Below are 26,364 nucleotides of genomic sequence, written 5' to 3' on the forward strand. Positions count from 1 at the left end.
TATGCTTAAGTGATGACTGAACATGGTAAGTGCTGCTGAGGGCGATGCTTTCCACATTATTTCTCTCTCCACGCTGAACTTCTAAGCTATTTATCTACTTATTTATTTATTTGGTTGGTTGGTTGTTTAATTATGTATTTGAATAAAGAGCGTTCTCGATATCAGTCACAATTTTACCCAAACAATTCAAGACTTCTGAGTTAGGAACGAGTTGGTAACACTTTACAATAAGGTATTTATTTATCTCTGTTAAGGTTCATTTCAACATTTACTAATACTTTATTAAAATATTGTTAACATTAGTTAATGCAGTGTGAACTAACATGAACAAACCATGAACAGCTGTATTTTTATGAACTAACGTTAACAAAGATTACCTAATGCTGAACAGAGGTGTTGTTCACGGTTAGTTCATGTTAACTAATGCATTAACTAATGTTAACTAATACAACCTTATTGTAAAGTGTTACCAATGAGTTCAGTCAAAGGCACAATATGTAAGATTTTTGGATTAAAATATCCAAAAACCACTAGAACAGTGTTATATATTTTGTTGACTTGTGTACTTACATTATCCCGAATGTTTCCAAGAATGTTTAAATCCAGAGAAATAAGCAATTTTAACCAGGACACGGACCATGTCCGTGCGTCGCCTATCAATGACATCATCCCGCGTTACCCTCTATTTCCGTGGAAACCATGGAAACACCAAAGACGCTTTAATATATTCTGTGTTTTATTAGACAGGTGAGCAACTGTTTGGATACATTCATCGACAGAAAACTAATCCTTGTTATATAGCTCAACACAGTTAGCCTTTTTGTTTAAATCTCGTTTTCTTGATTTACCATGAGTACAAACTTTTACCATGCCTAATATCGATCTAGCGTACTGCAGTGTGTAACAAGTGTCTCATTGTAGCCGCCGAGCGAATACGCATGAGAGGAAGCGTAAGCGGTCGTCTGCGACATAATAAAAGCTCAGTGAAATCAAGGCGTCAAATGCCTTTGTTTTGAATAAGCAACCTCTATCGGAGAAAAATTACATATTGTGGCTTCAAAGGGTTAGTTCACACAAAAATGAAAATTTGCCCATGATTTACTCACTCTCAAGTTATCCTAGGTGTATATGACTTTCTTCTTTCTGACAAATACAATCGGAGTTTTATTAAAAATGTCCTGGCTCTTCCGAGCTTTATAACGGCGGTGAAGTGTTGTTTCATTTTTGCAGTCCATAAATGTGCATCCTTCTATCATATAACTGCTCCACACAGCTCCGGGGGGTTAATAAAGGCCTTCTGAAGCGAAGCGATGGGTTTGTGTAAGAAAAATATCCATATTTAAAACTTTATAAAGTAAATTATCTAGCTTCCACCAGACTGCCTTCCGTATTCAACTTACGGAAAAAGTGTAACGCCTCTCGCAGTTCAAATTACGCTATGTCTGACGACATTGCACCGATCTGGCGGAAGCTATTTTACTGCACAAAGTTTTAAATATGGATATTTTTCTTACACAAACGTGCCACTTCACTTCAGAAGGCCTTTATTAACCCCCCAGAGCCGTGTGGAGCAGTTATATTCAATTCACTGCCATTATAAAGCTTGAAAGAGCCACAACATTTTTTTGTGTAACTCCGATTGTATTCGTCTAAAAGAAGAAAGTAATATACACCTAGGCTGACTTGAGGGTGAGTAAATCTATGGGCTAGTTTTCATTTTTGGGTGAACTAACCCTTTAAGTTTCATTTAAAAGAATAAACTGGATTCACTTTTCACTGATAACATAAATGTACCTTCATACATGAGTCAGTATGTATGGCAGTAAAAAAAAAGATATTGCTTTCTTCATGTTTGCTCTACCTTGTGTTTTGTTTATATATTTCTCAAATGATCAGTGCTTTTTTATAATTACTTGTGAAACCAACTGTAAAGGAAAAGCTCAACTAACATATGTGTATATGAAGGTGCCTGGGAGAATTTTGAAAGCCTGATTTTAGAAGTAGACCGGCGGGTTTTGAAAGTCTATTGTATTTATACTTGAAGACTCTTGCTGAGGCGTTTACTGGCACATATCTGCGTCACAACCTCCATATTACTGATAATAATGTCTGTCTGCTTAAAACTCTTAAATCTCAATAGCAGCAACATGTAATAGATATGTTCTTATAGATGTAAACCATGGAAACAATAGAGCTTCTTCTGTGATAATTCCATCATAGCCTACAGTAAATTATCATACCATCTCATGCAGCAGTGTACCATAACATGAATGTACAGAACAAAGTGATTTTATGCCTTTTATTACAATCTAAGAACATGGGCTCACATGGTCTAAGCTCTCAGTTTGTAGTATGATGTTAAATTAAGTGGTTAATATAAAAAGGAGAAATGTAATTAAAACGATCATGATTATCAGTGTGCAATGAATATTATGTGGAAGATGGGGATTTTATTACCCAAAGAACAGGAACAATCAAAATGTGTTGGTTTTGTGAGGCAACATTAAGGGCTTCTATACTGTCCAGATGGTTTAGGAATGTTTTTGTGCAATAGACTACTATTTATTTTGAAAAAAAATTGAAATTGTTCTCGTTCTAGATATCTGATATCTAGACCAATGAAACTTGTAAAGATGGTCTCAAACCAGAAAATCAAAAACTGTGTACAGATACTGAGGTGGACAAGCTGAAAATAAATTATTTTAGTGCAAATGTTGTTCGTTCATTGATCTTGTTTGCATTAAGAATTGTTTTATTCTAACCTTATTTTTATTAATTAAATCTTTGTATAAGGGGAAGAATAATTTTCAGTAAATGTGTTGTTTGTATAAATATATATACACCAATCAGGCATAATTTTATGACCACTGACAGGTCAAGTGAATAACAGTGATTATCTCTTCATCACGGCACCTGTTAGTGGGTGGGATATATTAGGCAACAAGTGAACATTTTGTCCTCAAAGTTGATTAGAAGCAGGAAAAAAGTGCACGCGTAAGGATTTGAGCGAGTTTGACAAGGGCCAAATTGTGATGCTAGACGACTGGGTCAGAGTATCTCCAAAACTGCAGCTCTTGTGGGGTGTTCCCGGTCTGCAGTGGTCAATATCTATCAAAAGTGGTCCAAGGAAGGAACAGTGGTGAACCGGCGACAGGTTCATGGGCGGCCAAGGCTCATTGATGCACGTGGGGAGCTAAGGCTGGTCCGTGTGGTCCAATCAAACAGACGAGCTACTGTAGCTCAAATTGCTCAAGAAGTTAAAGCTGGTTCTGATAGAAAGGTGTCAGAATACACAGTTCATCGCAGTTTGTTGCATATGGGGCTGCATAGCCGCAGACCAGTCCGGTCCCCATGAGGAAACTTATAAATCATAAAGCATGAGTTTTTTTGAAAATGTAAAAATGCAGAAAGATTTCTGTGATGGGTAGGTTGTGTAAGGGTATAGAATATACAGTTTGTACAGTATAAAAACCATTACGTCTATGGAGAGTCCCCACAAAGATAGTGATCCAGACATTTTGTGTGCTAAAGTAAGGAAAATAATAATGCATGTAAAGTAATTATACAATAATACATTATCCAGCAGTAACATATAAGTACAGGCACTGCTGTCACGTCTTAAGATGTTATATATACACTCACTTAAAGGATTATTAGGAACACCATACTAATACTGTGTTTGACCCCCTTTCGCCTTCAGAACTGCCTTAATTCTACGTGGCATTGATTCAACAAGGTGCTGAAAGCATTCTTCAGAAATGTTGGCCCATATTGATAGGATAGCATCTTGCAGTTGATGGAGATTTGTGGGATGCACATCCAAGGCACGAAGCTCCCGTTCCACCACATCCCAAAGATGCTCTATTGAGTTGAGATCTGGTGACTGTGGGGGCCATTTTAGTACAGTGAACTCATTGTCATGTTCAAGAAACCAATTTGAAATTATTCGAGCTTTGTGACATGGTGCATTATCCTGCTGGAAGTAGCCATCAGAGAATGGGTACATGGTGGTCATAAAGGGATGGACATGGTCAGAAACAATGCTCAGGTAGGCCGTGGCATTTAAACGATGCCCAATTGGCACTAAGGGGCCTAAAGTGTGCCAAGAAAACATCCCCCACACCATTACACCACCACCACCAGCCTGCACAGTGGTAACAAGGCATGATGGTTCCATGTTCTCATTCTGTTTACGCCAAATTCTGACTCTACCATCTGAATGTCTCAACAGAAATCGAGACTCATCAGACCAGGCAACATTTTTCCAGTCTTCAACTGTCCAATTTTGGTGAGCTTGTGCAAATTGTAGCCTCTTTTTCTTATTTGTAGTGGAGATGAGTACCCGGTGGGGTCTTCTGCTGTTGTAGCCCATCAGCCTCAAGTTTGTGCGTGTTGTGGCTTCACAAATGCTTTGCTGCATACCTCGGTTGTAACGAGTGGTTATTTCAGTCAAAGTTGCTCTTCTATCAGCTTGAATCAGTCGGCCCATTCTCCTCTGACCCCTAGCATCAACAAGGCATCTTCGCCCACAGGACTGCCGAATCCTTTAGGTGAGTGTATAATTATATGCGTGTCGTGTGTGTGTGTGTGTGTGTGTGTGTGTGTGTGTGTGTGTGTGTGTGTGTGTGTGTGTGTGTGTGTGTGTGTGTGTGTGTGTGTGTGTGTGTGTGTGTGTGTGTGTGTGTGTGTGTGTGTGTGTGTGTGTGTGTGTTCCTGTGATGGCAAAGCCATAGACTTCAGTGTCATGTGATCCTTCAGAAATCATTCTAATATGCTGATTTGCTGCTCAAGAAACGTTTTATGATAAGCATTATCAATGTTGAAAACAGTTGTGATGCTTACTATTTTTTGTGGATGAGTCTTGATGAAAAATGACTTGCTTACTTCAGTCCATTAGTCACCATGCTGTATAGTTTCCCAGAATACTGAATCCAAAAATTAGACCTTCACCTAAACTCTAAACTCTCATAAGAGACGTTTTTATTTGATTCATGCACTGCACTGGATAAAAACAGCATTTTCTTGATTGTCCTAGAATCTATGATTATATTTGTCTGAGTCACAGTTCTGCCATTAGTGGTCAGCTCTTTGGCGATAGTTTGAGCACGGGGCTGAATATTTCTCTCATTGATTGGTGCTGTGAGCTCAGCAGTCATCATTACTGTGATGCTGTTTCCACAGCGACCGAACTGTCTGTAGCACTTTGCTGAGCTTTGTTATTGGCTGCACTGCTTCCGTTTGCTGCTTGTGCTGCCTATACGACACTAATACTAACCTATATGTCTGCCTGAAGAGGTTTTAGCAAAAGGATTATTTAGGTCTATTTCAAGTGGAGATTTGTGAGGTCCCTGTTGGGAAAAAAAACAGCATATGCTGCTTAGGAATGTTTTGAAGCATGGCTGGTTTGAGCTGGTTTATGCTGGTCCTTAGTTGGCCGTGAGCTGGTTTAAGCTGGTCCTGATCTGGAGCTATTTTTTTACGATAAGACCTTAACCAGTTTAAACCAGCTCAAACATAGCTCAAACCAGCTGCCGTGCTTCAAAACATACCTAACCAGCATATGCTGTTTTTATCAACAGAGGTATCTCATCTCATGACACTTGCAATAATCACATCCATAAATAAATCAAGCATTACACATGTTGTCAGCGAACTGTCAATGTGCATATATCTTTTGATGAAATCAGAAAGCTCCAGTGCATCACTTTAGTGGTCTATTCTAAAGCATACACCCATTTCCCTGTGCCTCTCCTCCCTTTCTTACAGTTAAAATCCCAGGCCTGTGAGGGGGGTTGGAAGTGTAGCTACACTGTGCTCAACCACCGCAGTGCTGTCCCGTTAACGTTAACCGAGAGGGGCGGGAGGGGTGTGTGTGTGTGTGTGTGTGAGAGAGAGAGAGAGAGAGAGAGAGAGAGAGAGAGAGAGAGAGAGAGAGAGAGAGAGAGAGAGAGAGAGAGAGAGAGAGAGAGAGAGAGAGAGAGAGAGAGAGAGTGATCGTGATCTTTCTCGCTCTCTCTCTCTCGCTCTCTCTCTCTCTCTCTTTCTCTCTCTCTCTCTCTCATCCCCTCCCCTTCTCTCTTACTCAGGCATACATACACTTTCATGCGGACACGGGAGGACTATTATTTTTTCCGTCCAGGTCGTTTCAATCTGTTCTAGAGAGGCGTTTATCATGCTTATGTCTCTTGGTTTACTGTTATTTCCAACAGCCTAACAAAAGTTGAAGCCTGTCATTTGAATTAAGTCGTCACTTGACTGCGTATGTTTTTCTATACGTGCTCTCAGGAGGATATACAGCCGCATCCAGTGTGAAAACCTGAAGGAAGCTCTTCATACAGAAGACTGGATTTGTGTTTCGAGGCTTTGGTCGCCTGAGGCTCTTTCGGTAATGCAGCACTTTTTGTGATGACGCGGTGTAGACATCGCTTCATGACTCCATCCTCATGGGAATATTACATACAGCATTGCTATAGAGTTTATTACGAGGAATACATAGGGTTTTTTTCTTCCTTGTGTATGTTTTTATCGTCAAAATAGGAAGTTTGGCTTTTGACTACTAATCCTCTGTCTCTGTCTGTCTGTCTGTCTCTCTCTCTCTCCGCATCATTGGTGACGACGATCTGTTTTATTAAGCACCTGCCAACAAAATGTGAGTGCACTGTATTTCCACTATTTCTAAACAAATAAACTTAAAAACTAAAACTCAGTATTTATTGAGTTTTTATTTTTAAATCACTCTAAATACCTGAGATGTAGACTACCAGTTAGGCTATTTATATTGTGTTCTCTGTATTACATTTAGCTCAAGTAATTCAGCGTCTAAGGTTATTTTCGAAGACAGTTCGTTAAAAACACCGCAAAATCTCTCAGGTTTTACAGCTGATGCATCATAATTTTCGTAGACTGTAGTGCTCTGCTCCATCTGTCGGAATTTTGTGGAAACTGCATCGAGAATGCTATTAAAACAGAGTTGTACAGTAGGCCTATAAAACTTATCTGCATTAAAAGGTGCGATGATGCAATCAGTTGATGTTCGTCTCGCGCAATCCAAATCGACTTTTAGCGCCCCTACCGTCAGTTAGGCCTATCTTAATCTTCAAATTCAATGCGTTTTAAACAAAACACTCAAGTTAATTATTATTGTGATATGTACATTTATCGATATACATCCAGTGCTAATCCTACCTAAGTGCTCAAGCAACTGCTGTTTGTTTCTATGGTTACCTCAAGACGAAAACGCGACTTCAAGTGTTTATTTAGCCTAACTTACTCTGACTAGCTTTGATGAAACGTTGGTCAACGCGAAAAACGCGTTGGTTTTTTTCTTCAAATAAAAAAATAAAACATAAAAACCGTTTTTGTTTTAATTTCCTGTTGGGAGCCTTAAGTAGACCGCAGAACTCCTCACACCTTTTAATTCGCTCACCTGCACTTATGTGATACAGGGAAGTGTATACTTCAAATAAAACTTCAATAAACTTCAATAAAACTCACATATAATTAATAAAATCGCTTTTTTATTGCAAATTACATTTACAATGTCTTATCCCACATCTATCAGGCTTTTTACTGAGCTATATCGCATTATGGCCTACTGAATTGAGGCCCATTTAAAATTCAATTCTTCAAATTAATGACATGTTGTCTAGAACTAACATGATTTAGCCTAATATTTGTTTAAAGGGACTGAACAATCTCAATCTCTGAATGAGCCCTTTGCAGAGCCAGTGGTGCAGAGAAAGGCCTAAAAAAAATATGCCTCCTCAACCCCTGTCAACTCTTACCTCAGGTCTGCCTCAGATGCCGCTGCAAGCCCTGGAGCCCCAGGGGCTGAGGGTGAGGGGGGAGGACCTGCCGCACCTCCCAACCTCACCAGCAACCGTCGCCTCCAACAGACACAGGCCCAAGTGGATGAGGTAAACCCTATCAATATTATAATAAGGTACTGAAAAACATGTTGGATGAAGTGAATCTTCAAAAATATCTATCTATATATATTTAAAAAAAAATGGGCATAAATGCTGAATCTTGAGTACAAGCCTATGGTTCAAGGAAACATACTAAAAATGCATATATCCTGATCAGTGTGTTGTTTATGCCATTCACTATATTGGACGTGACATTATGCATTAGTAAAACTGTTGAATTATAGCAGCGAGGAAGTCAAAGCTATCAAAGCTAGATTTCTTGGAACCATAAACATTTAATGAAATCAAATTTTGAGGTACTAGCCAGGCTCTCATACAATATTCATCCTATATTGCTTTCACTGTTTAGTGTCCATGACTAAGACATTAAGACATTTCCATTCAAAGTGACTTTCAGTTTCACACTGATGCCATGCACCGATGACGTGTTGCTGAGGTCCGTGTCCGTCTTCTGTGAATCTGTTCAGGTGGTTGACATCATGCGTGTGAATGTGGACAAGGTTCTGGAAAGAGATCAGAAGCTGTCAGAACTGGATGACCGGGCGGACGCGCTGCAGGCCGGAGCATCGCAGTTTGAGAGCAGCGCCGCTAAACTGAAAAACAAGTACTGGTGGAAGAATGCTAAGGTGCGCTCTGGGAAATTTAGCTACTGGGGTCCGTTTATTCACATCTGGCGTCATTGACTTCAAGTCCCATTTGAATTCAATCATTTTTAAGATACCTATATACATTCACTGTTAGAATGAAGTCACGAAATACAGATTTGACCTCATTCATGAAACATAAGAAAAATGTATTTGTAAACTGTTATGTAAACTGGGGTAAAACCAGTACTGATTACCAAGGCCCCGAGGGGAGAGAGGGCCCTTGAAAAGTCTGGAATATATTTTAACATGGAACATGGGGGCCCATCAGGACTGCCTATGCATAGGGCCCGGGATCTTGTGTTACGCCCCTGGTCTCATTCATTTCAATGCGGCAAACAGACAAAAAGAAAGGTTTACAAAAGATCAGGGTTATTATAGTTAACCTAAACTAAACCATAAAGAAATGTTGCTTGAATAATAAATGCCAACTGATATAAAATAAAAACTTAAAATTATTTTATTTCAGCAAGTTGCCAAGTTAACATTTCTCATGTTCATTTAGTTTAATGTCAAGTACTAAAATAACTAAAGCTAAAACAATTTATAAACAATTATATAGACAAAAAAAAAAGTATTATAAAAATGACAAAACACCCAACAGAATTACTAATACGTGAGCTAAAATTAACATGACTAAAAATATATTAATATTAATAAAAACTATAATAGTACTTTAAAAAATACTAAAATAGTATTTACACAGAAATTCATTGAAGGAAGCTTGTTGGCTTTAGATTTTTTTAGTTCACCTGTAATACTAAATAATATTAAAATCAAGATAAAAAAAATTCTAAATTATTATATTAGACTCCGTTTGAATGATTAACCTATGGATTTATAGTTTAGTATCAATAACTGGTATTAATATAAACTAATAGAATAAATAGTGCCTCCTTTGGTGTTTCTATATTGCCAGCAGTAAAGATGGCTCATGGGGCAAAGCTGACTCAACACTAAAGCAGGAGCATTCTCATTTAGATATAACCTAAATGCAGCCCGGCCCATAAGTCACAGCGGCACTGGCCAGCGTTTGAGATATATTAGGCAAGTTGCAGTTGTGACGCAAGCTTAGTTACTGCAGTAGCACAATAACTCCAGCCACTCCTGAGGCCATCGGGTTCAGACCATCCTCTTTAAAAATTTACCCGTACAGTTCCATTGATCATCTATTAATAGAAAGAGCTTTTTTGGAGCATGACTTGGATATTAAATAGAGAATTCATATTATAATTTAATTTACGAATTTTCCTTTGTAGAAAAATGCCTTGTTTTAAATGCAGACGTCACACTTCAGATGTGTGACATCTTGTACAAATCAGTCTGTTCCTCAGACAGCCTCACTTTACATATTACATTTTTATCTCTCCATCCAGCTATCTGTCAATCTATCCCCTCGACATAGATTTATAAGCTCCCCCCCATTCTCCACCCCTCCAGATAGCATACATTTATTGCTCCCGTCCACCAACCCCCCACCGCTCGCCCCAGATGGCCGAACAGCTGCCCGTCCAATCGCATCTCAGAGCAGAGTGGGGGAGGGGTTTATAGTCCCAATCTGGATTACAGCATTTCTGGATTAAAACCCAGATGTGATTTGTGATGTAACCCGCTCTAATAATTCTCTCTTTCGCTCCTCCTCTCTCATTCCCTTTTCCACATCCATTTCGTATTCCGTATATCCACAGATCCTCCACTTCTTATTCAAACGTCTCATTTTAATCTCACTCATCCTGTCCCGCCTTTCCGAACCAAATTGTTTTATTATTCTCTCTCCTTTGTTCGCTTCTTTACTCTTACTGAAGCCTTTCTTTTTGTAACTTTCCTCTGTATTTTTAGTGGAGCACATCCCTGTGAGAGAGAAATGTCGATTTTTATGTCTTTATTTAAATGGCATTTTAAATAGTCTTGTGGTGTGACAGATGAAAAGTATAAGTATGTAGTCCATGTAGTCTTTCAGTTAATATGAGGTCATAAAAGCTGCATGCAAAATCATAAAAAATTACGTTTAAAGCAGTTTTACAAAGGAGTTTAGCATGTCATACCCTTCACACATGTTTTTTTTCTCTGTAAGGAATAGACAAATGTAACTAGGAAAAGAGAAAATGGAATTATGCCCCTTTTTATTAAAGATAAAATAAAACCAAATAAGGGACTGATCAAAAATGTGCTTATAATTCATAAACTGAAACGTTACTCTTCTCTGTCACCTTATTGAAGAGTAGATTTAAACTGCTGGATAAAGTCAAAGATTTATAATCTAATAACTTGTACATTACTGTCTTAAATATTAAACTAAATGTATGTTACAAGTCATTTTAATATTATTTCCTTATTGGCTATAATTTGGCATCTAACATAAACGTTTGTACATTTATAATGTATATATTTGTGCTTACTTATTGGTTTAGGGTTAGTTGCATGTAATTATGCATAATTTATAGTTATTACTGCAGGAACTACATGTAGTAACTACATTATTACATGTAACTACATTACTTTGTAACCTTCTAATGTCTTACTCTTTACCCCTGTACACAAAGCTATATCAAATTGAATTGTATTTATTCATGAAATGCAATCTTATTACTCAATGTATTTCACTCTTTTTTTTCTTTTTCTTCCACAGATGATGATCATCATGGCAATTATGGGGGTTATCTTGGTGGGCATCCTTTTCAGTGAGTAGAAACTGTAATGTAATTTCACAAACACCAGTTTTGGTTGACTTACATGTAAACCAAGCAGTAAAAATATAATTTTAATCCTATATACTTTTATTCCCAGCATTCCCAATGCCATCGTGCATTTTGATTTGGGATTAAGAATTATTTATGGGCGCATAAAGTCATACATAATATCAGTAAGAAGGACAAATCTTGTTTTGCAGCAAATATTTAATAAAAGAATAACCAACCTGATTGATATAAGCTTATAAAATGTTGCGTCGAAACCATCCTACATTTGATCTAAGGGCATCTCTCAAATGTGTGTGTGTTTGCGGCTCTCTTCCAGATGTGAAATCGATAAATTGCAAATGATCTTGAAATTGTTCGTAGATGACTGATTTCAAATCCCCACCTTGTAAACGCCTAATTCGTGTCATTTGCATATAAAAGAGCAGCAGTCAACGTCCAAATGTTTTTTTAGTTTTTTTGAAAATCGCAAGCGGCAATAATTCGACTCTCCGTCACAAGGAAAAGTGCTTAAGCCTGAACCTGACATGGCGCTAAGCACTTAACCACATCAAACCATTGGTATAAATCTGAACGTTCGCGTGGACTTTAGCATACGTACACTCTAAGATCAAATGTGTGCGAACGCACGTTTTATAAACGAGGCCCAAGATCTAGATTTATGCATCAAAATCGAAAGTTGGACGAACCAATTGAAATGATTTAATTCTCTTTTCTTGTCTTTTTCGACAGTGTACTTCTACTACTGAGCCTCTCGTGGGACACACAAGGACAGGAGACTCTGGCTTTGTGTGAACTCCACCCCTCCTTTTCTCCCCACCAATGCCTTTCATTGAATCCACCGTGTGTGTGCGCGTGTGTGTGTGCGTGTGCAGTCATTGACGCAGTGCCTCTCCCTCCCTTTGTCCGTCACTGCATTTCTTTGTACCTCTCTCTTGAGTGCTTTGCAACAGTGCCCGAGCTAACTCAAAAACTCCTTCGGTTAGGACGTTCTACGTACGGTTTTTCGGTTGGAGGATGTGTCGGTCCTTTTCAGGGCAGAAACAATGGGTGATGCAATAATATAGATTTCTAGCGTTGTCCAAATGAACCCATGAATAACTAAAGAGGGAGAATGAAACGCAAAGATCAGTTTGAGTTTAGGATCAAGTCATTCATGCACAGAAACAAAAGTGTACTAGTTTACCCAGAAACAACTGTTGTGGTCCTATCATTACGGTATTAACAAAGCGCAACTGCAATGAGAAATTTAGAATTGTTTTTTAGCTCTCCTCCATATAGATCCCTAACAGCGACTTGTTTTCATTTCCTAACATCTGGACCTTTAAAAAACCTGAATGACTTTAAATAGAGCAGTTACCCAGTGTATTAAATGTCTTAAAGTGACTATTGAGCTAGACTATTTCCTTCCATATCATAATGTTAAGCATTTCGTGGATGGTGCAATTTTTTTAATTCATTTTGAGGTTTAAAAAGTATGAGGCGAGTTGTAGGACGCTTTACTTCACACTTAGTCGACTTGAGGGGAATATCTGATCATAAATCGACACTTTTGCTCTTTGATGCATTGTTCATGTCAGGAACAAACAGAGATATCAATGGTATTATATATATATGGAGATTTACGATTATACCACAATATAAAATAATGTGACTGAAATATGGTTTCGAGATTTTTCTATGTTCTATTTTTTATTTATTAATATTTCTATATTTGAGATTGTGACAATGTGGTCACAAATGCAATTCCACATCTTAACTAAATACGTTTCCGTTAAAAGAAGAAGAAAAATGAATGGTAAACTTCTCCTGACTACTGGCACCGTGATGTTTTAGGTTGAATGAACAACTACTGATATGCAAACTGAAAGATAACTGATAATGTGACTAATTTAATGTCTTTGTAAATATTTGGGATTACGGATACGTAATCGGCACTGGAGACGACAATGTTCAGGGATGTACCTCTGCATGTGTTTGTGTTAAATATACATGGGCACTTTAACCACCTCCGTAATAATGATTGTAAGTTTGAGAGGACATTTTTGGGGTATTAAGGACATATTGTCCAGCACCTAAATCTTAGAATATTTGCTCTTATTGATGTGTACCATCTGTGTGAATAACATCCCCTACATTATGCATTAACCCAAATTGCAAACCTAATGCAGGGCAGTGAATGTCATTCCCTTAAAAAAAAAAAACAACAACTCCTGAATACATTGTGTTTTATGCAAACTATTCATTTGTAAATATGTGCTGCAGAGACGCATAAAATAGCATCCTGTCCCTGATCATTTGAAGCTAAGCTGCTAACTTGTGGTTCATTTTAAAGCATGTCTGCTTGCCCACCATGTGCTGATTCTAATAAAGTGCTGATGCTGTTACTTGCTTCCTCCCCCTCTGTAGTTTTTATTTGGGAGCGGGCTGGGAAACGTATCACAACATAAATGAATGTCACAACAAGTCTTGGCGAATATGGTATGATTTAATCGGTTATTAATCAGCAACAATGCTCATCCAAATCACAAAGTGAAATGATTCATACAAAGCGGCGATACAGAAATGTCTCGTACTACAGCACAGATGAGTAACCTAATTAGAAAGCGTGTACATGAAATGCACAATGTCTATTGAACCATCATGTCTCAACAGTAACAGGTTTTTTTTTTTTTATTAACATGAAAGATTTTCAGCTAAAACAATTTGTTTTCAGCATCTACTGGTACATACAGATTAAAACTAAATCATACATGAAAATTAAATCAAGACAAGATCTACAGTTTATAACAAGTCAGGTTTTTTTTACGGTTTTACACAAACTAAGCAAATCAAGGGAGGGGGGGGGGGGTTAAATGAGAAAAAGTTTAAGACAGAGCAACAAGAAATGTATATAAAAAGCCATACATATGAAAATTAAAAATCAGGACCAGAAGCAGAATATGAATGTATTCACATTTTGAAAAAAAAACAAAAAAACACAAAAGGCATGTCTTAAAAAAAAAGAAGCAATCACAATATTTTAGAAAAAAAAAAACGAGGGGGTGCGGTAAACTAAGCACTCGACACCTATAAATGACCAAACTATCAGGCAACTCAGATGATAAAGTAAGACTGTTTCACTATAAAACACTGAAGTCGGTGGGGTTCAAGTGAACAAACTGACGATGATAAAAGAAATAAAACTACGCACTTAAACGTCCGGGCGATTTGAATTTAAAAATTAGTACTTTCAGAGCCTGTGCACACGGACAACTGCACAGGTGTGAAGATCCTACATCTGAAACAGTCAGGTTTGGTAGTTGCTTTGAAACTGTTGGCACAAACCATTGGTAACTAATAAGGGGAGCTTAGCATGATAACGTTTTCAATGGAACGGTTAATTGTGCATCATCTTTTTGGATCCCGTGATGTTAACAGGCTACATACTTGTCCTTCGACTTTGCATGCTTAAAATTCTGCATTATTTTCCCCATGCAAAAAAATACAATAATAAAATAAATCAATTGTGCTCAAATCACATTGTGAGCAAACATTTAGGTTAATAATGAGCTTAAAAATAAGAGCGAGAAAAACAATACAGTCTGGCATGGCAGGCAACACCAAAAGCACACTTATCAGATTAAAAAAAAAAAAAATATTGACATAGCCTATTAAAACCCTTCGAAAAATATACCCACCAATTTTCAATGAAGCCCCCTATCTTTTTATTTCTTTTTTTTGAATTTGCCCACCATCTCGTTCTCGCTTGTGTTGTTAACTTTTGAACAATCAACGGCGTCTTCGTCTTCCTCTTCTGGGTCTGCGTCGTTCTCGCTCGCCCTGGTCTCTTCTTCGTCGTCGTTTTGATTTTGCGACGAGTCGTCAGAGGTGCGGGACTGTTTGGGAGAGGGTGCGTCGGTCTCGTCTTCATCCGAGGGGAGTTTGTCGAGCATGACAGCCAGTCTGACTTTGCTTGGACGACCTCTCTTGCGACGCGGAGCGCCGCTGTCGGCGTTCGCCCCTTCCTCACTTCCACCTTGGGCCTTGACTTTGCCCGTACCTGGTGGTCGGCCTCTCTTGCGAGGAGAATCTCCAACTTTCTTTTCGACAAGCTTGACTTTCTTGCCAGAACCTGGAGGGCGGCCCCTCTTTCTAGGAGTTCCGTCTGCGTTTCGTCGAATGATCTTCACTTTGGTGCTGGAGCCGGAGCCAGAGCCCGGGGGTCGGCCTCTCTTTCGAGGAGTTCCGTCAACCCGCTGGATCTTCTTCACCTTGTTGGCCGAGCCTGGAGGGCGGCCTCTCTTTTTTGGGGTTCCGTCTGAGGACTTGGCAATTGAAACCTTGGCAGGACCTGCGGGCCGACCCCTCTTCCTCTTCATTGAGCCCGACGGCCTCCCTCTCTTTCGTGGCGAGCCATTAGAGACATCAAGGCCGATTTCGCCACTACCTTGTTTATGGTCTCCAGCATCGCCAGATTTGCGAGGTCGTCCCCTTCCCCTTTTTGCCTTGGAGCCTTCGGCGATGGGATGAATGCGGGGTCTTCCGAGAGGCTTTGACAGTTTCCGCTTGCGCTGTAAACTCAACCTTTGAAGTCTCTCTGATTCTTCCTCAGGCGTGAGAGGGATCTTTCTCGGCCTACCAGGCATTTTTATCTTCTTTGGTCGACCACGTTTCTTCACCTTTGTCTTTATGACTATGTCAGGAGAAAAGAAGTCCACCTTTTTCGATGGCCTGGAATTGTGTGTCGGTGCTTTCTCAGCAGTGAACTTCTTATTGAGCGACCCTCGTGGTCTGCCTCTTCCACGTTTGGGTGGATGGGTGCTGCCGTTGGGCAGAGGGCTCTCGGATCCTTCTTTATTCTCAATCTCCATCACGTTGCTGCTTCTCGCTCCCAACTTCAGGCGTATCAGTGCCACAATTGTCTATTTGGTGCTGAGATTCTGAAAACAAGATGAGAGAGGAAAAAAAGGCTTTACATGAAGGTACAAAACATTTGAATTAAGTGCTTGAATAGACCTCATTGTTTCCCTCCAAATTCAGAATTTACTATTTCCATTTTTCCATTCCATCCTTTTTTTTGCAAGCATATAACGACAAAAAGTTGTTTGCGTACCCTGTATTTTCATGGGGGGAAAGAATCTTTATTTATTTATTTAAACTTTATTTTAGAAGACGAATTCGTTTACTGCAGACCTAGCCAAATGAAAGTCCAAAGGGGGACAAAAAGCACATTTAAAACCACAAATAAATTAAACTTTACAGTCCAGGTACAAAAAAATAAACTTTATTTACAATATATTATTTTATATTAGATTATTTGGACAAGGCTGAATCAGTGTTTGTGATACACTTCACTGAATTAATTTAGTTCATTCATAACATATAAGGGAATTTATATTACAGTTTAAAAAAAAAACTATTTATAGTTTTCTTAGTAAAACAACACGGAAGTAAAATGAAGTTATACAACTGAATTAAATGGAGTTCTTTAGCTGAGAACCAAAGAGCAAAAGGTCTGCGTTAATATTAAATAGGCACAAATATTTAAATATAAAAATGAACTCACTGAAAAACATTTTATAAGACTGGAAGGGGTATGAGGTGCACTGGTGGTTTTTTTGTTATAATTTTGGGAGTTTATTTTAAAACTGACCGAATCGTTTGTAGCGCTGTTTGAACACACAAGACAAAAGAAAACCCATCTCAGTATTTACAACAGAAGAAGCAGCTACAGAAGTTCGAGCACGCTGCTAGCGTACTTCATGCATGCTTAACGGATGCAAATGGACATCTTTATCACAGCATGAAAAAAATGCATCGTTTTATACCGCGAGATCTTACATGTTGCAAAAATATTGACGATAATATTCTACTTGCTTTTACATTTTTACGGAGCAATAACGCAAAAATTGCGAGAATAATTTTTAAAATACACACGATTTCATGCAGTATGGCAGGCATAAAAGAGCGGATGCTGTAGACTGGCTGCCATCATGTACAGTGAAGCCCGCGAGCTTTTGTAGTTCCAGGTAAAATGTGAGGCACTGGCGATTTTTGTTAGCTGCCTGCTAACCCCACTAAGACAACTTTTCAATGGAAAAAGAGACGGCTTTCATTCGTTCGATATTAAAAAGCGGCAAATATTCGAAACACAACGCACCTTACTCGTAAAGCGCTTTCACAACAGCAGAGATGATCTTTTTCATGCATTCGACAATATTTTCGATGCAAACAGCATCGGACAGTGGGCGGGCGACTGTGATTATTTGAAAGGCAATGCCAGTTCTTCCTCGTCTCTCTCTCCGGGCCGACGGTTCATGGCACAGCGCCGCCTACGGCACTGGAGTGTGCTAGCGCGAAGAATGAATGTATGAGTCAAATTCAATAAATAAATAAACAAGTTATGTGTGAATATTCTGTGACAGATCCAAATCATGTAAGCTATATTATCGTATAGCTAAAGAACACAAGGATACAATAATTCCAGCTGCTGAGAAGTAAAATACAAAAGCGTACAAAATTAGGTCTTTAAAGGTTCCAATGTGTTTTGTGTTTCTATTTTAAAAACATTTGTTTAATAACACATAAAATACACATATTGTCTGACAGATACAGCTAAATGACTTGAGATTTCACATCTGTCTCTGTGGTACACGCACACACACATAGGATTGCCCGCGGTTTTTAGCCAATCAGAAACGCTATATTCTTTTCAATCATTTGCCGCGTTTCGCTTTGCTAACATCCGGTTTGCTGGCCTATCTTGGGGGCGGGATTTCAGGGAGAGGGTTCTGGTTGAGAGAGAAAAGAACAGAATAGCTTAAACATTACAAGGGGTAAAAGAATCATAATCATAGAAATAATGTCTAATTCTATTGTTTAATTACTTTATTTTATGGTGAATGATGAGGTAAATAAAGTAAACAGAAATATAATAATACAAACAGAGACAATAAGAAATTCTCTAACACACACATATATATATATACACTTTGATGGCTAGACGACTGGGTCAGAGCATCTCCAAAACTGCAGCTCTTGTCCCGTTGTCTGCAGTGGTCAGTCTCTATCAAAAGTGGAGGAACAAAGGAAGGAACAGTGGTGAACCGGCGACAGGGTCATGGGTGGCCATGGCTCATTGATGCACATGGGGCTACTGTAGCTCAAATTGCTCAAGAAGTTAAAGCTGGTTCTGATAGAAAGGTGTCAGAATACACAGTTCATGGCAGTTTGTGGCGTATGGGGCTGCATAGCCGCAGACAAGTCAGGGTGCCCATGCTGACCCCTGTCCTCCACTGAAAGCGGCAACATTGGGGACGTGAGCATCAGAACTGGACCACGGAGCAATGGAAGAAGGTGGCCTAGTCTGATGAATCACATTTTCTTTTACATCACGTGGATGGCCGGCCATGGATCTGCTGCTAACATCTTGGTGTCAGATACCACAGCACACCTTCAGGCCAGGGGTCTAGTGTCGAGTCCATGCCTCGACGGGTCAGGGCTGTTTTGGCACCAAAAGGGGGACCAACACAATACTAGGTCATAATGTTATGCTTGATCGGTATATATATATATATATATATATATATATATATAGAGAGAGAGAGAGAGAGAGAGAGAGAGAGAGAGAGAGAGAGAGAGAGAGAGAGAGAGAGAGAGAGAGAGAGAGAGAGTGAGAGAGAGTGAGAGAGACAGAGAGAGAGAATACAGTCAATCTGCTTTTACTGAAACTGAGAAAGGGTTTTTTTTCTGGATAATGATGCTTCCAGTGCACACATAAGCCTACAAGTACAGGACACATAATAAAATTAATGAATAAAAACTCAAAAAAGTATAAAAACAGTCAGGTTAAGTCACATAAATAGACATATTCAATAAATCTGTAAACCTGATTAAGAATACTTGGCTTATATTGCCATGTATATAGAAAAGTCTAAGTATATTTGGCCTTGTACTTCATCTTTTAATTGAGATATAAGAAAAGTGTAATTAAATATTCTACTTGGCTTGGTAGTTGTGTTTCCTCTTTTTATATAGTAGCCTAAATATATATATTGTTTCACATATATGGCTTTTTGAGGTAGTACTCCAGCATATCTTACATACTATCGTATCTGACATGTTCAAGTTTAGCTTTAGGGTAGAAGAGCTTCCCTGACAACGTTTATTTTATTAATGACTTTCAGTAAAATATAGTTTTAAAATAGTTTTAATAATGCAAGTACTTATAGGTTTTTATTAAGTGAACTTAAAATCATACTTAGTTTACTATGTGTGTGTGTGTGTGTGTGTATATATATACACACACACACACACACACACACACACACACACACACACACACACACACACACACACACACACACACACACACATCAGACATAATATTATGACCACTGACAGGTGAAGTGAATAACAGTGATTATCTCTTCATCACGGCACCTGTTAGTGGGTGGGATATATTAGGCAGCAAGTGAACATTTTGTCCTCAAAGTTGATGTGTTAGAAGCAGGAAAAATGGGCAAGTGTAAGGATTTGAGCGAGTTTGACAAGGGCCAAATTGTGATGACTAGACGACTGGGTCAGAGCATCTCCAAAACGGCAGCTCTTGTGGGGTGATCCCGGTCTGCAGTGGTCAGTATCGATCAAAAGGGGTCCAAGGAAGGAACAGTGGTGAACTGTGACAGGGTCATGGGCGGGATGCACTACGGGAAGAAGGCAAGCCGGCGGAGGCAGTGTGATGCTTTGGGCAATGTTCGGGAAACCTTGGGTCCTGCCATCCATGTGGATATTACTTTGACACGTACCACCTACCTAAGTATTGTTGCAGACCATGTACACCCTTTCATGGAAACATTATTCCCTGGTGGCTGTGGCCTCTTTCAGCAGGATAATGCGCCCTGCCACAAAGCAAAAATGGTTCAGGAATGGTTTGAGGAGCACAACGAGTTTGAGGTGTTGACTTAGCCTCCAAATACCGCAGATCTCAATCCAATCGAGCATCTGTGGGATGTGCTGAACAAACAAGTGCGATCCATGGAGGCGCCACCTCGCAACTTACAGGACTTAAAGGATCTGCTGCCAACATCTTGGTGCCAGATACCACAGCACACCACTAAGGGTCCAGTGGAGTTCATACCTCGACAGGTCAGGGCTGTTTTGGCAGCAAAACGGGGACCAACACAATATTAGGTCATTATGTTATGCCTGATCAGTAAAGTACTAAAAAGTAAGGTTAGTGCCAGGAAGTATTGAAATATACGCAATAAAAAGAACACGCATAACAAAACACAGTAAGTGTACTTGGAAAAAAACACTTTTAATTATAAATTGTATTATACTTCTTTTTTGTAAAGAAATGCCAATATAAGAATACATTAATGGAATATTAATAAAGAATACATTTACATAATTTGAACTATATGCTGTCAGTGTTTTTTAGTGTCACTGCCTTGAATGTGATACCAGAAAGATCAAATCATTATTTTTAAAGGAATCTAATATTGCAGCGTATCAGGGTTGAAGAGAAAGTGAGAGATAAATGCATAAAGCATTTTAGAAAAAACTACAATAAAATAATACTTAATGTCATAAAAGCCAAATTTACATAACATTTTGTGTAGCACTTCATTACCCATTAAAATGTATGATGATGAATGGGGCTGATGTCTAGACAGCAAGTTATGGGGACAAAAAAAAAATCTGTTTCCCGAGATTGACTATCCTCCATTAGACACATCGCAGTGTAGAAAATTATTTTCAAGATGTGTATAAAGTGAAAATAGTCTCTGACGGGTGCTGAAGTTCCCCATTATGCATGGTGAGATTCTCCATTATCAAACGCTCGGAAACCTCCTTCAGGCCCTGGGAAAGAAGAACATTGTACATCTTCCTTTTAACAATTTCTTCTGCATTTTATGTGTGCGTTTTCTCCTACGCACCTATCTATTGCCGGCAGGTGTGCGAGCGGGTAATTGTTAATTGAATGTTCCCATCTTTCCAAACACCATGTGAAACTGTATATTTCCTCTGCCTTATATATTAAAACAAGACATTTGGTAAGGAACCATTTGCTTTCCACAAAACATAGGCAAATACTCAAACCAGCTCATGCTTGATAATGGTGAGGGGCTTTCATAATGAAACTGTGCTGTAGACAAAAGGTTATTTGGTACCCTGCGTGTGTTTGTCTGGAGCAGAACATTTAAGAGACCGCCTGCTGATTTCAATGCTCGATCTCATCAGTTCGTTTGCATTGTTGTGAAACAAATTTCTGGTGTGGGTGTTAACTGAATCCACTGCATACCAGATGGTGAAAGTTGATGTTCCGTATCTCATGTCTCAAAGCACCAGTGGAAAGGAGTGTGATTGTTTCTCTTTGCCTACTCAGATCCAGGGCACTTTTTGGAGAGAGCCTGTACTCTGCGTATAACTTAATCATAACTGTTTGGTTTCATGGTTTGAGGCACGGGGTAGAACAAAAGACATGGACATATGGCTGGGAGAAAACGTGATGCAGATTATATAATCCTAAAGTTATCCGCAGGTTTGCTTTGATTTCCAGGCCATGACGTTTCAGATCAGATTGAATGGTTTATTTTCAGGTTAAACACAAATATACTAAATGAATGTATCAGATGAATGATTAAATATAAAAGGTACAATAAATATGCTCCGTGTGAAACATACAAAGTACAAACATTATGCCAACACATAACAAATACATAAAATAGTCTTATTGAAAAATAAACAACACGTATACACATTCTCTTTATGTTCGCTCTGTCTCGCGCTGGAAAATACAATTATCTTCACTGCAGAAAAGCACCATGTCTCGTATGAGCTGCTCCGGGGCAACATCCATCACCAAAGCGTTTGGCAATAATGAGCACAAGATGGCAGGCTAGCCCGTAAAATGGTTTCACGGAACAGATCCGCATCGAAGCCTCAGGAGAAATGTATAGGGGTCGTGAACCTAGGCTGGCGTTGGATTGGTCGCTCCGAGTGGTCAGGGCACAAAGTCAGCCAATAGGTACCGTCCCCGACATCTGCGTCAAAGTGGTCTGAAGCTGATATCACTGCTGTCTGGAAATCTGTGGCGGCGTTTCAGGTAAGGTGGAGTAGAAGTAGCAAAGCGAAAGAGTTTAAACAGTCAGTCGTGCTAACGGTGTGTCTGTGGTAACGTCAGTCACGACACGAGACGTGTTCAGAGGAAAACGAGAGGGGAATCGTATATAGGTAAAATCATAAAAATCATGGCAAGATCAGACTCAAGAACATGTGTCATGTTTACATCGACTTTGATGTCATCATATACAGCTGTGTTCCCAAGGACCTCACCTGTGACCTTTGAAGACATCACAGGTTAAGGGTCTCAGGGACACAGACGTACACTGGTTCCAAGTCAAAGTATTCAAATGAACTCAAAAGTGAGGGTGAAATTCACGCTCTGGGTTCATTTTAATGTAGCATTACTTAAAGGGTTAACGTTTTTTCCACAAATTGCATGTCATAGACTAAGAAGATTTTATTGTACATTCTCAAGTAGATATACATAAATAATTAACACCACAGATTTATGACACAGCTTTTTATTATTATTTTTATTTTTAAAAAATCTATATAATTCAACATGCCTTACGCTAAACTGAAATATACATACATATATATCTATAAGGCTTATTTTTTAAAGCATTAAATTCAGCAAAAGTGACAGTAAAGACATTTATAATGTCACAAAAGATTGCTTTTCTTTTAAACTTTCGATTTATCGAATGGATAAAATACTAGAAGAAAATTGATTGCAGCTTCCACAAAAAACTGTTTTCAACATTGATAATAATAATTGGTTCTTGATCGCCAAAATCGGTCTATTATAATGATTTCTGAAGGATCGTGTGACAGCAAAGGCTGGAGTAATGATGTTAAAAATGTAGCTTTGCCATCACATTATTCATTTGAAAATATAATCAAATAGAAAACAGTTATTTAAAATTGGAATAATATTTCACAATATTACTGTATTTTTGATCAAATAAATGCAGCCTTGGTCAGTATAAGAGACAAACATGGTTAAATCTTACCGACCCCAAACTTTTAAACTGTATAACAATTTGGCAATCTCGGATGAGGAGACCTCTTCACCGTACTACGTACCTTCGTCAGATTTGCCAAAAGAAAAAGCAAATGCATCAATCTCAAAATGACGGTTTCTTCTCCAAATCGAGTGACGTCTCTGGATGTCCCGAGGCTGCGACCTGCGGCGAACAAAAACAAGTTTTAACATATTAAACTCAGTTCAACCCTCAGGAATTGAGCAACCGCCTAATGAACACAGAAATGAAGGCTTAGAATCTCAGCTTCAGCACCAGAAACGAGTGCGCAGTTTGTTCTGTCCGGCCCCCTGGTGGCAGACACTGAACACGACGCTTGAACCGAATGAACCCAAAGACAGATATGCACTGCCAGCAAACTGTCTCTGCCCTCTCTCTCTGGCTGCCCTCCTTTTCTGCGAAGCCACACACACAGAGGCATCTGTGTGTACGTGAGCGACACACACATAGGTGATACATCTATAAACCTGTGATGCATATCATAAACCGCCCGGCCTTCTTGCGACAGATCGTGCGACAAAGGCGGCGCGTTGCGGTTCGAAGATGTATAGGAAGCACACAGTACCAGAAAACAGTAAACGCTGCTCTCTCTTCCTCTGTCTCTCCCTCGGTCTTGTAGTGCCCCAGTTTTAAGGCTCTTTCGAAAGAAGAGTGGAGGGGGAAACAGCAGACAAAAAGGCAGATTTGGAAAGGCATGCAGGGAAAAACAACAGTTACAAGGGTTACAAGGCAACGTCAAAGGTTTAAAAAGCCAAACACAGAAGTCGAAACAGCACTGCTTCTTCTTCTGCAGTCTTTTGTTCACTATTCCTGCTCGTCCCAACCTAATTTACGGCCGAACACGCGTTCACGGACATGCACGGTACGCCTCGTATGTTATACACTTAAAGAGTTGTCACGAAAATCCGCTATAGTGTCTCCCGAGCGCGATGCAACGTTCGGTTCCTTAGAGCCGCACGATAAACTAGTTTCCTCCATCCCTGTTTGACTTCTATCTCCCCTCGGTCCCCCTGCGCTCTCCTCTCTTCTTCTCCCTCCTAGTGTGGCGTTGATGCTGTGACACTCGTGGCGATCATGAGATAGGTGCGCTTTGAGCAACCCACCATTATCTGATGCCGTCCCCTCTTCTCTTCTCTTCCCTTTCTCTCTGTTTCTCCCTCCCTTCCTCTCATTACTCCTTCCTCCCGCCCGACAGAAACCATGTCTAATCCCTCCAGCATCATAAATCAGTGTCACCTAAACACTAACGCACCCAACCAGCGTGTGCTGTGGACGTTCAGACCTAGTGCTGCTCCCTGTCGTCACTGTCCCTGCCTCCGCGTCTCGCTCCGCTTCCTCTAACCAACACATCCCCCCCCCTTTCTTCTCCTACTCTCCTGCGTTTTGTCCATAGAATATCTGCCGTTCTCTCTCTCTCTCTCTCTCTCTCTTTCTCCCCCCCACAGCAATGTCTGGCACTCGAACGCAAGAACAGTCATAACACCTTGTGATTGATCTCAAGGCTTGGAAGGGTGTCTTTGTGTGTGAAATGGAACAGATGAGACAATATGGGATAGACGGGGAGATTGTGAGTTAAAGATCATTTCGGAGATGGAGAGAAAGAGAGAGATTCCTCTCCCAGACAACAAAAGCTCTGAGGTGATTACCCTGCAGTAATAAAAAGTGTCACCAGCCATCATGCTGCATTATACTAAACTCTTTCCTTTGACAGAACGATCTGATCCAATGACAGGTCGGAATAACTCAATTAAGCCTGTTTGAGGAAACTCTGTGCATTAATGTTAGGTTACACGATTTCAATTCACTGTATGTAATATGATACCTTTATATAAGCTAGTAGGTTACATAATAATCTAAAGACACATACTTAGTTTTCAATAACATACACTGGAGGATGGAAATCTGAGACCACATTGGACATGTGGGATTTAAATCTGGAAATAAGGATTTTTTTTTTACAATAATGGTGATAAAATAAAAATTAAAGGGGTGGTAAAAAACATTCTTTCGAAGGCTTGATTGTGTCTGTTGGGTGCACTGTAACATGTGTTCATGCTTAGTTTTTTAAAAATTGCATTATTTTTCATATATTTTACCTTTATTCTACATTGCTCTGTCCCTCCTTTTAAAAATGGTCTGATGGTTTCCGGGTTCTATGAAGCCGGTCCCGCAAAAATACGCAATGGGCTCAGATTGGTTAGCTGGCAGAGTGTGTTGTGATTCGCTAACCGCCTAGTGCACGTTTTTCGGAAACGTCACGCCCCTTTCCTTTACTGGTAGTCTGTGCTTTGGTAGTATTAGAAACAATGATGTCAATAAAACCATACCAATTTGAGCCCGAATCGGACCCAGACAATTTTAGTGAAGATGATCGAGCAGAACCTGTTCAGTCCTCAAAGGGATTTTTTTGAGTAAAGACTGCGGATCTATAGTGATCGCTACTGAATGGCACTGTCACTTTTGTATTTATAGAACGATTATAGCCAAATATCTGTTAAAAGAAATATTAACCCAAAACGAACACTAAACATTGGCTTTACTATAGTAGCCAAATCAAACACAGAACCATGTTTATCATGCCTGTAGATAAACAAGCATGTAGATAAACAATACATAAAAGCTCTAATCAAAGAATAATTTACACTAATTCCAAGTTCGCTGTTGAGATTTAAAAAAAGTTTATAACGTTAGGTGTTTGTCGGATAACGTTAAGTATGAATGAGCATTTAAAGGGTTAGTTCACCCAAAAATTAAAATTCTGTCATTAATTACTTACCCTCATGTCGTTCGACACCCATGAGACCTCCGTTCATCTTCGGAACACAAATGAAGATATTTTAGTTGTAATCTGATGGCTCAGAAAGGCCTCCATTGGCACAATGCACTTTACACTCTCAAGACCCATAAAAGGTACTAAAGACGTCGTTACAAAGTCCATCTCACAGTCCATCTACAGTGGTTCTACAATAACTTTATGAATCGGCGAGAATAGTTTTTGTGC

General features: G+C 39.3%; 3 protein-coding genes across 7 annotated transcripts in view; 2 read left to right on the forward strand and 1 right to left on the reverse strand.

The window, feature by feature from the left end:
- LOC307133598 (craniofacial development protein 2-like) overlaps nucleotides 1–26,364 on the forward strand; it is a 1,416,430-nt gene that overhangs the window by 1,150,562 nt on the left and 239,504 nt on the right. The window lies entirely within an intron of this gene.
- vamp1a (vesicle associated membrane protein 1a) lies at nucleotides 5,985–13,729 on the forward strand. 2 transcript variants are annotated; one of them, XM_079829381.1, is made up of 5 exons: nucleotides 5,985–6,402; nucleotides 7,790–7,916; nucleotides 8,396–8,554; nucleotides 11,202–11,253; nucleotides 12,001–13,729. In XM_079829381.1, the coding sequence occupies exons 1-5, from the start codon at nucleotides 6,389–6,391 to the stop codon at nucleotides 12,015–12,017; spliced, it is 369 nt and encodes a 122-aa protein (XP_079685507.1). In that variant the 5' UTR covers nucleotides 5,985–6,388; the 3' UTR covers nucleotides 12,018–13,729. The 2 variants fall into 2 exon arrangements, with proteins under 2 accessions (XP_079685507.1, XP_079685508.1); XM_079829382.1 differs by having other exon boundaries at nucleotides 6,089–6,649; nucleotides 12,001–13,660.
- Nucleotides 13,739–17,559, reverse strand: LOC307133975 (uncharacterized protein). Of its 4 annotated transcripts, none has more exons than XM_079829386.1 (2): nucleotides 16,817–17,252; nucleotides 13,739–16,190 (listed from the first exon to the last, which is right to left on the reverse strand). In XM_079829386.1, the coding sequence occupies exon 2, from the start codon at nucleotides 16,119–16,121 to the stop codon at nucleotides 14,976–14,978; it is 1,146 nt and encodes a 381-aa protein (XP_079685512.1). In that variant the 5' UTR covers nucleotides 16,122–16,190; nucleotides 16,817–17,252; the 3' UTR covers nucleotides 13,739–14,975. The 4 variants fall into 4 exon arrangements, with proteins under 4 accessions (XP_079685512.1, XP_079685509.1, XP_079685511.1 ...); XM_079829383.1 differs by lacking the exon at nucleotides 16,817–17,252 and adding an exon at nucleotides 17,411–17,559 and having other exon boundaries at nucleotides 13,740–16,190; XM_079829385.1 differs by lacking the exon at nucleotides 16,817–17,252 and adding an exon at nucleotides 17,416–17,528 and having other exon boundaries at nucleotides 13,740–16,190.

This window comes from Gobio gobio (assembly GCF_949357685.1).
Source record: "Gobio gobio genome assembly, chromosome: 11".
In the NCBI taxonomy this organism is placed as follows: domain Eukaryota; kingdom Metazoa; phylum Chordata; class Actinopteri; order Cypriniformes; family Gobionidae; genus Gobio; species Gobio gobio.

Bases quoted from the DNA above. Each gene is read 5' to 3' on its own strand.
- LOC307133975 (XM_079829386.1), bottom strand. From the start codon at position 16,121: ATGGAGATTGAGAATAAAGAAGGATCCGAGAGCCCTCTGCCCAACGGC.
- vamp1a (XM_079829381.1), top strand. The intron at 7,917-8,395 runs GTAAACCCTATC...GAATCTGTTCAG, and splicing joins CACAGGCCCAAGTGGATGAG to GTGGTTGACATCATGCGTGT. The intron at 8,555-11,201 runs GTGCGCTCTGGG...TTTCTTCCACAG, and splicing joins ACTGGTGGAAGAATGCTAAG to ATGATGATCATCATGGCAAT.